General features: G+C 40.1%; 1 protein-coding gene across 1 annotated transcript in view; it reads right to left on the minus strand.

The window, feature by feature from the left end:
* The window catches only part of KALRN (kalirin, RhoGEF kinase), a 368,140-nt gene that overhangs the window by 297,321 nt on the left and 60,177 nt on the right, over positions 1 to 10,642 (minus strand). The window contains exon 6 of the mRNA XM_009327171.1: positions 1,773 to 1,895. Within this exon, the coding sequence (XP_009325446.1) occupies positions 1,773 to 1,895 (123 nt within the window). The remainder of the gene's footprint in view (positions 1 to 1,772; positions 1,896 to 10,642) is intronic.

Raw genomic sequence — 10,642 nt, forward strand, 5'->3', positions numbered from 1 at the left:
ATCATCTGTGGCTCTCTTTCCCCTCAGCTGAAAAGGTCTCTCTCCTGGGCAGCTCTATTAGGCATTTGGCAGCACTGGGAGGGTGAGATGGTACAGCTGCGAGCCACAGTGCAGCCACTGAGAGGTCCCTGACCCCGGAAGTTCCCCCAAGATCTTTGCAAATGTCTCACCTCCTTGCATTCCTCATTCCCAAAAGTTCACTTGGGGACAGATGGAAGAAGAACGGAGGAAAATAATTTTTCTTCCATTAGGTGGCACCCTCCCTGTCACCCGTTAATTTTCTATTAACAACAATTATCTCTTTCCAAGTTTAGCTCCCAGTTATTTTAAGAAAATAATACCAGACAGTACCACAAAAAGGATAAAGGGAGGTCCTCCAGCTTGACTCTTCTAATGGTCTTTTCTGAAGAATTATGACTGACTTTTACATCTTTCATAATCCAAATGACTTTCAATGCACTAACCTCCAGGACGTATTTATTCGTTAGGATGCTGTGAGCAACAGTGTTATATGGAGGCCGTGCTATCCTGTATTTTGCTAGACGGCATTGCGATGGCAAGCTTAACAATCAGGTGCACAGAGCCTGTTTTTCAGTGCTCCTTTCAATTATAATCACAATAAATACATTAATAGACATTATAAACATTTCTCATCTTCCACTGTTATGCAATGCCCTAGTGAGGCACAGTGCTTTAGTGAGGAACAGCTAGGTAGGTGGAAATGGCGGGTGGAATTTAGGTCAGAGAAGTTAATTACCTAATCTGGAATTTGGCCAGAATACTAGGGTTAACAGCTGTAATCATGAAAGTGATGTGCGGTCTTTAACTACCTCAGGTAATCAGGACTTCTTTTTCACATTTCAGACAGGTGCTCTCAAGTACCTTGCCCTTTGGCGGCATAGTAGGGTGTGGCTCTCTAGTGACTTACACCACCAACTTAAACATCATCCACCATCTTTGAGGTCTCAGCCCCACTGCAACTGTAGTCTGACTGTGCAAAGCATGAAGAGGTACACCTGTAGGAGTTGGTTTACTCAGGGCAAGCTTTTGTGTAGTTGACAGAGAACATTCAGAGAGGGCTCATCTCTGCGTTGTGCAATTGCAGCAGTGGGTACACATGCATTTCTCTAACCCAGTGCAACAATCAAAACATCAATACATTCTGTCCTCATTCCTGTGCTGAAAGCAGAGCGGTTTCCAGAACAAGTACCTTATGCCTGGAAAGAATAAGAAAGTGAGCAAAGCACTTATAAATGTATAATGATGCTTTTTTTGTTTTTAAAAAACCTAAGGTAAATTGAGTTGCATTCAAAAAGACTGACCAATTAACTAATGAAAAAGCCAAAATCCCACCGTGGCCACAACTGACAGCTTGATTAGTGTCTCTTTTTTTAAGGTCCTGAAAAGTACCTTAGCAGAGTGTGGGGGGAGAAACATAAATTATTAAGGTGCCACCTACAGCTCTCATTAATTCCCAGTCAAAGAAATATCAAGGACTTAAAAAAATATTGTATTTGCTCTCCAAAATGTAAACAAACTCCACAGAAATGTGCTGCTCTTAAGTCAAGGAAATAATCATATATCAGTGTCTGAGTGGACAGAACAACACCCTACTTCCCAGAAAGAGGGCTGCTGCCACAGCCCAGCCTGACCTTCCTTACTTCACCTCTCACAGGTCCATAGTACTCTCTGAACTGGAGGTGGCCTGATGTGCCGGCCCTTTCCTCACTCACACGCACAGACCCGCTGTTCACAGTGTGCCCTCAACTCACCATGGAATTCATGGCAAAGTGATTGTGCTGCGTCTGTAGGTCAAGGGCATGTTGGTAGCTCACACCGATCTCCGTGTGACTCTGCAGGAACAATTCTTTGTTGTGGCTGATCCAGTCAAACATCTAGAAGGGGGGGAAAAAAAGTGTTAGACAGGGATGAAAAAAATAAGAGAGTGCAAAATATAGAAATCCACAGTTCTGAGACAGATGTATATGCAACACAGACAAAAAAACCTCATCTATGTTCCTCATCAAAATAAGCTGTTGTCGAGCAATGGAAGCATTTAAGTTATCACCATATTTTGTTATTAACAGAATGATAGGTCAGGAAACATAATTCATAAAGCATGTTCCTCGGTAAGTTGATCCCATAGTCTTTTCCTGTAAGTAATGGGAATTTCATATATAGAAAAATGGCAGCAGAGGGACCTAAAAACAGGGGTTCCTTCACTGACCAAAGATCTAGCAGTTCATAAAGTACCCTTAATCCAGAAATGGACCACAAATTCCATAAATATTATTGATGGGATTTTCTCACCCCCCTTTTCTTTTTCGTCTATACATAAAGTTTCCAAATGTTACATCCAAATAGCCAATTGACTTCCTACACTTATATTTCCTAGATAGTTTCAATTCCAAAGCCAGAACCCAGTCTATCTTCCACTTATTATTTTTGGGATGAAGAGAGAAAAAGAAAAAAAAAAAAAGCATTTAATGAATATCTATAAAGAGTACACATTTCAACTTCTCCCACTTCCAAATGTATTTCCAAGCAAAATGGATAGTTCAGTACTTCAGACACAGATAGAAATATATTGAATAAAGCTGATGAAACTCATTCCTTATTTTGCAGCCTGTTAATGTGACACTTCAATCTGCAGCACATTCATTCATTATAAGCTGTCACAAGTCAGCTAGGAGATTGTGTGTTTATGTTTTGGCTTGTTCTCTGTTGTGTTAGAGACTAAATGCATTCAAAGTGAGAACCTTTCATTCTTTACTCCTGTCTACAGCTGTGCAGGCATTACAATCTCAGATTTCTTCTTTTCTGCAAACATTTTTGTTACAGAATCCCCTCAAACCATGTTCCTTCATCTCCATGCCAGCAAGCTGGGGAACTGTCCATTAATAAGGACTCTTTAATAATAAAAAACCCAACTTATTAATTCATTATAAGGAAAGAAAAACTAATTATAGAGGCAGTGGAGGTCAGGTCAATACAGTCCCTGGTGTTACAGAAAGTGTTTTAGGGTGAAAAGGCAAGTGATGCAGCTTCTAAGCCACCACCTTACAGTCAAAGGATCAGTCCAGATCTTTGCTATAACATTTACATGTCCTCCAGTCAAGAGCTGTTTTGTTCTTCAGCTCTGAATAACAATTTTTGACCTGTGACAGCTGAAGAACACTCAGAGCGCACTGCTCGGGCACTGTATGTTGCTGTAGTTTCTCAGGGTCAGCAAGCCATTTCTTGTAGAGATGGTGCTCCTAAGAGCAGAGAAAAAGTAGAGAAAAGGCCCTGTATGGGTCACCTAAGATTCCTGCAATAAACTCAGCATCTCGTGCTGAGCACTCGATTTGGCATAGGAGTGCACTGCTTTATGCAGGAGATTTGCAGAAATGATATTGAACATCCCTCTCATCAAAATGCAGATAAATAGTGCAAGTGCTCCAATGCCACCAGACACACTACACTGACCCGGTCGCAAAAATCTGTTACATATGCCTGACTTCTTAATCTTTTATTTATGAAAATACAATTGCAATTACAGAGTCTGTACTAGCTTGTATTTTGTGTTGATGAATAGTCTTAAAGGCCAGATCTGGTTCAAGTTACAATGATGCAAGTCCAAAGTAATATAATTGACACACTTACTTTCTCGTTTGTACCCATGGAGCTGATCAAAATCAGGCCTATCACTATTTTTTCAGAAAGTATAAATAACAAGATTTTTGCAAGGATGAGGTCAGGGGTTTCAAACATTACTGCCAATTAAACAGAATGAAACAAGCTACTATAACCTGAAGAGACATCTAAAGCTTTCTCATTGGATTCCTTTTTCTCACTTTATTAAGATTTGTGCTTATGTTGCATATTAAAATAATTTGCCACACTTGTGGGCTTAAAGAAAAAGCCAAAAAAGAAAGAAAAATTCCATAACAGCAAAGTTCATGTCCCAACAACAAGCTTCTACATCTCTGCTGAGAAACCAACACAGATTTCTTGTAAGTAGATACGTGTTTGATGTGAACATTTTTTAATGTTTTAAACAATCTAAAGACATTCAGGGAGAAGAAAACTGGCAGCAATCCACTAAAAATAAACAGTAAATCTAATATTTTATGCTCAGCAAAGCCGAATCAGGATCTTTTTAAGAGAAGTAAATTAAACTAGTAATCTATTATTCTGTGGATAGGGAGCATTTCCTCCATCTAATCTATACACATATTATTGGATGAGATTCTAGGTTAAGTTAAACCATGCTTCTGCCTTTTAAAATACAGTAATAAACTATCAAGGAAAAAAAAAGAAATTTAAAAAATGATTAATCTTTTTGTCTTGTTTAATCAACTGAAATACACAATAGCAGTTGAAAGGGTGACCTTCAGGAATTTTGAGCAACAGACCTCAATGACGAGATCTGTACCACCTTCCAAAACAGTATGTTTTGTAAACTTCTGTTCATGGATAATAGCAGATTTTGGAAGAGACTCAATTTCAATTTAGACTTTGAATCTTTTTATTATGTTCTTCATAAAAAATTACTTTGGTTTCAGCTGGCCTATGCCTGTAGCAAATTATCCCCCATCAATATGGTCTGGAGTCTCTCCCTGATTCTCTCAAGTCTCACTTGAAAGCCCAAAGAATGAAGAGGTTTGAGTTTCATGTGGTTTGGAGCGGGGAGAAAATAAAGCAAGATGCCTAGGAATGAGTGCAGAGGAAAAAGATGCAGATTCACTACGGTCTAAAGTAGGGTTAGTGATGCACTTTGCTCTGTAAAACTTTCATTGCCCTTGGCTCTTAATGAATAATAAGCAGTATTTACAATCACTCTTGCTTTACACAGCAACCAGGGCTTTGCAAGACTGCAGATATATCTACCTTATGCAACGCATTACTATATCTGAGATACCTAAAGAAGTTCCAAATGAATTGGTACCTCTGCATGGCATGGCACAGTCCAGTGCTGTGTGGAAATACTAACTTGACCCTCCAAAACAGCACAGCCTGGGCACAGTGCTGCTTGGATTTGTCTACATTGCTTTTGTTTCCAGGGATGGTTCATTCAGAGACTTCTCAAGCATTTCTGCTTAATGCTTACTTAACTGTAGACATTTTCCCAAGTACCCAGAAGATAGGATTGGTTTTCCTTATTGCACAGGTCTGGCATCACGGAAAACTTTGTACTTTCACCCTCCTAATCAAGGGTGCATGGAAATGATAAGTATCACACAGTCCCACAGATCATGAGATTTCCTGAACAATCATGGGATTTAAATAAATAAATAAATACATTAAAATGGGGTCTTACTTGCTTCTGAGATCTAATGGATTGTGTTTTCAAACTTTTCTCTTCGACCACAAAGTCCACAAGTGGACTTAAACAATTCTCTCATAATAATATGACTGGAAGTTGAGGCTCTGAAAATACCAGATGTTGGGTGACTCGTGATGATGCTGTGCGAGTTTCCAATGTGTGGCCAGGAGGTTTCAATACAAAGGTCTGTCAACATTTTCTGGCCTGGCCCATATTACTAGTAATATTTCCTGAAAGCTTTCAAGTTAAACTTGTTTTCCACATGAGAAACACTGATGCTTCCTGTGTTCTTGAAGTGAGTGTGCTTAATTAAAGCACACCATTAAGTATGTGAGCATGGCAATGACCCAACAGTTGCTATTTTACTCAACCCTGCGAGGACCACTCCAGTTTCAAGGGGCTAACTTGGGCACCTGGAAAAATGTTCAACATCCTTTGATAAGTTAGTTTCCCTGTCAAAGGAATGAGTTTTTAATACAGTAAATAGCAGAGTCTGGAGAATGTGCCCTGTGAGATCAGCTTAAACCAGATACAGTGTCTCAGCTAAGTGAGATTTTCCATGCCATAACAACATTGCTATACAGAACTGTATCAATGAATCTCATCCCATTCATGAAAAAGACTGCCCTAACAAACCTAGCCTAGTGATCATCATAAAATTAATGGATCTTTAATTATTACTTTGACTTACAGAATTCTTATTTGGAGTCATGCTGACTGCCAGTGAGTTCATTCTTCTCTTAAGTCTGCTAATCACTCCGGCAGTCATAAAGTCACACTAAACAGGAGCGCAGAATAAGTAAGATTGGACATTATATCACTTAGAAGACGTGAACCAACTATCCTCAATGTCTCCCAGACTGGCACTTCTCCACATTGCTGTAGATAATCTGGAGACCAATTAAGCAGTTAAGAGTTTTCCAGTGACTGAGTAGCTGGGGGGAGGGGTTAAGCATAGTTAAACAGAAGATAAACTTTCAATGTGATTATCTCTTGTAGTCCCTGTTTCTAATAATACATAAAGGAAAGTGAATGCGTATGCTGAAGAATGTTAAGTGCTACGTTTAATTAAGAAAACTAGTCTCTTATGAAAGAGTCAGAAGAACTAAGATGATCCAAAGGGTGTCTGCCCAATGCTTTGCTAAAGCATCTACCCTAACTGTCATTAATGATCATACATGCACCAGTAATTATTACACACGTGGTCTTGAGGCCACTTCACTTGAGCGTTAGGGTATCAGATCATATCTCCAACATCAGTCGTGCTGGCAACAATGAGTTCTTAACCTCATGTTTTGTCATCATAGTTGATGAGTTACTAGAAAATCCAGGTTAAGTGTTAGACAAAACAGCAGGCCTCAAGCTGGTCATGAATAAGTCCTATGGAGGGAGAATGTGCCTCCATACTTTCCCTGGATTTGTAACATCTGGCAGGCTAGTGAGTATAGGGCGAGAACAGCTGTCTGAGAACAGAGAAGAAACACACGGCTATGGAACAGCATGTATGCAGACTGTGTGCAGTCCAGTCCTACCTCAGATAAAGTGAGATTTATAACATCATTTCAAATAATAACCTCTGCTCTCTGGCTTTTGTCAGAGCTCGCTGAGGAGCATTAGTATTGGATTCTGAAACAGTGGTGCAGAGCACCACAGGATGATGTTCCCATCACACGGCTGGCAGCACACCCTATGCCAAGTGGTACTGATGGCAGGATTACAGCCCTCATGGTTTTGGCAGCAAGTGAGCTGAATATATTTATTAATTAAATTGTTTATACATGCTAAAAATAATAAATCCCAAATCCATCTAACACTATACTAGGGCTGGAATTAATTATGAACCTGCTTGTAGCAAATCATCTCTGTAAGTTCTGAGCCATAAATATCAAACTTGTACTGGTAAGTAAGGGCAGAATGATAACCATTATAACCACACCATCTTGAAGAACAATATAGGATACGTATCAAGAAAACTGTCCCAAAGGGACATTCAGGTCAAGTCCAATTACTGCTTTTGGCAGCTGGCCACAGTATAAAATTTCCTTTCATAAAGGGATAAAGCTCCACCTGAAAACTAGTTAAGTGCCACAGCTCAGCTCCTCCTACAAGAAGCAGTTCCAGAAACCTTCTGCTCTTGTTACTGAACTCTTCATATACTCTCTGACCTACATCAGACTCATGGCCAGTTTATACACATTTGCTCTTAGATCAACACTGTCCTTTAAGTTAAAGAAGTTCTCCTCCCAGGTGTTTAACCTTTTCCATTGTGGACAGGGAGGGTTCATTGTGACTCCTGCTGTTTGTTTTACTAGAGCCCAGCTCTTTTCTTTCTTTATAAGATACGCAGCTTCTCTCTGCACTTGTTCTAGTTCATGGTTATCTTTCTATCCAAGCTAAGATCCTAATAGGACTTTGTGGAATGTTGATTTTTTGCTGAAAATACTCCAGCTGACACCATCTAGGATCACCTGTGCAGTGCTTCTGGCATCAACTGCAGAAAAGAAGATACAAAAATGGGAGAGCAAGAGCTACTGATGATAGTAGCTACTGATGATAAAGATAGCGAGGTAATGCAGAAGGTACTGATGTATCAGTAGTACATCAGTACCTTCTGCATTACCTCGCTATCTTTTCTCTTGGTAGCCTCCTGCATAAATATTGACAAAGACCAGTAGTGTTTACTGGATTTGCTCTGACAAGCACAACTCGGATTATGTTCCAAATAAAAAGAGCAAATTCAAGAGCACTTAGAAAAAAATAGGAGAAGGGGGTTTGTAATAAACTCCAATCAGTCTCACATTTAATGCACCAGGCATAAATGTATTCTCCCACTACATTTCCATATACTGCTAACAAAGACCAAAAAAAAAATGTTAATCTAAAAGAATGTCTTGCCTGTAGTTGAGTAGAGGGCAGATGACTAATTATATGACAGATGAAATCCCTATTAGATCAGTGCTTTTCAATCTTTTCCAATTTGTGGACCCCATAAAATTTTTCAAGGCAAGTGCTATAGCAAATTGTCTATGGACAATAAATCTGTTTCATCAAATATCTTCACCAACTACTAAGGAACTTAATATCCATGATCCACAGGTTGGAAAACACTGGAGATAAGCACACATTGCTTATTAAAGAGAAGTCCATATAAAAGTCAATGCGCATTTTGGATTTTCAAAGCTATACAGCCAGTGTTAAATTGACTAGTCTACAACAGCAAGTGGGAAGTTCCACTCTAAGGCCATGTACAACTAAGCAAGTTCATTTTCATACGTTTCCATAATAGAAAAAAAATAATAACACACGTAGAACAGTAACTGTCAGAGTCACTCTCTTAAGGTTTACTAAGTTTCCAACTACAAGGTCTATTCCTAACTCATTAAGTGAATTGAAGTATTCACAATTCAATTAAAGATAGAATCATAGAATCATAGAATCATTAAGGTTGGAAGAGACCTCCAAGATCATCGAGTCCAACCATCAACCCAACACCACCATGCCCACTAAACCATGTCCCTAAGCGACATAAATCAAGCGAGATAAATCAAGCCATATTCCTTACATCTCTTGCAATTGAATTTAACCAGTATTTGAACAAAAAGAATACCACGCAACAGATGTATGGTACATATGCAGCCTATACTAATATGCAAGGGCTTGATCCTGGAAAGATTTGCATGTGAGGTACCTTTGTAAAAGACAATCAATCAAGACAGTCCCCTGGTGCCTCCAGACAAGAATCATAACTACAGTTTAATTGGAACCAGCCATACCTAGGTCACCTGTACATCTGGAAAAGGCCAACACCTCCACAAAGGAGCACATGAGAAGAGCCAACAGTCCAAAGAATCAGGATATTTACCTGGAATACAGAAAAATCCCTCCACTCAAGCCTCTGAGCTAAATTCAGCAGAACAGAGGGCTGACGCTGGCTGTCCAGGCTAGCTACTCCCTAAGGGACTCTGAGGAGCCGGGACCAAAAACTCAGCAGGCAGGGCAGAGGCTTCATTAGTCAGAGCCCATCCCACAGCCCCTGAGCACTGACAGCAGCCAGGTTTAATCAAAAGATTTGTGCAAGTTGTGGTGACAAGTCCAAGCTTAAGGTAGGATGTTAATCAGCAGGTCAGAATCAGGTCCAGCAAGGGTAACCAGGCTCAGACACAGGCCCATGATTGCAGCACAGGTCCACAGGGACAAGATAGGTCTCAGGTCATGCCACAAAATCAGCCGATGGATCAGTGCCCAGCTCAGCAGGGCCCATGGCCAGGCAAGGGCATGGCAAAGTTGGAGGCTGATATCCCACAGCTGAGCTGCAATGGGGCTCCTGGTCCATGGGTGGGAGTTGGGGAGGTCCCAGGTGAGGCTGCTCAGGGCCATTAGCGCCCATCAGTGCCCACAAGGGCCGACACTGGGCTGGTTACATGAAGGGTCACTAGGAAAATGGCTGTCCTCAGACAGGAGTGCATTGGCCCCAGAATATACTTTGGACTTAAAGAAAACTTTGATAGCACATTTCATTTTTTCCTGAATCAACAAATTTGATGAAAACTGCTTCAACAGAAAAAAATCCCAACCTGCAGTAATTCCTACCACGCACTATAAATACAACCTTAATTAAATCAAAGTATTTGTAGGTTTAAAATAGAACTCAGCATATATCTAAATGCTTTGCTAAGCCAGGGCCTAAATACAAAGTTGTGTTTGTTTTTGTGTTTGTCTCTTGTTTACAGACGGCGATGGACAAGCTGATACTTCTGCCAGATCTTTCCCTTTCACATGTGTCCAGCACGGTCCACAGCCAGGGTAAATTGGTGTCGTTCCAATGAGGCCAATTTACAGCAGCTGAAGATTCAGACCCACAGCTGTATTTGTGTAACCTCAATGCTGCATGAACACAGTTTTTCCATTATAAATATCTGTGTATATGATTCATAGAGTACAGTAAGTTGAAGCTACAGCACATTAAATTATTCCAGACAATGGGCCCAACTGTCAACCCACTAGAAAATTAGCTAGATGTGTGACGTGACAAATAGCTTTGTATTAATATCAGAGCACCATTTCCAACATACTCACGCTGAATGTTCCTACTAAATGCCAGAGTAAGAGATCTGTTTTTTTCCTGACAGATATCAAGCCACAGCCATACACAAAGTAAGGCATGTGATTCTTATAAGGCTGAATAGAGAAGCAATAATTTTACTGTTGAAGGTGGGAGAAAATTTCAGATACTGAACACATAAATATGACTAATGATATCTGGGTGTATTTTATGCATCCACGTGTTTGCTTCGCTTTTTTGAAACATTGTACCTTTCCACCGCACTTAGTGAC

This window comes from Pygoscelis adeliae, unplaced genomic scaffold (assembly GCF_000699105.1).
Source record: "Pygoscelis adeliae isolate BGI_AS28 unplaced genomic scaffold, ASM69910v1 Scaffold227, whole genome shotgun sequence".
NCBI classification, from domain to species: domain Eukaryota; kingdom Metazoa; phylum Chordata; class Aves; order Sphenisciformes; family Spheniscidae; genus Pygoscelis; species Pygoscelis adeliae.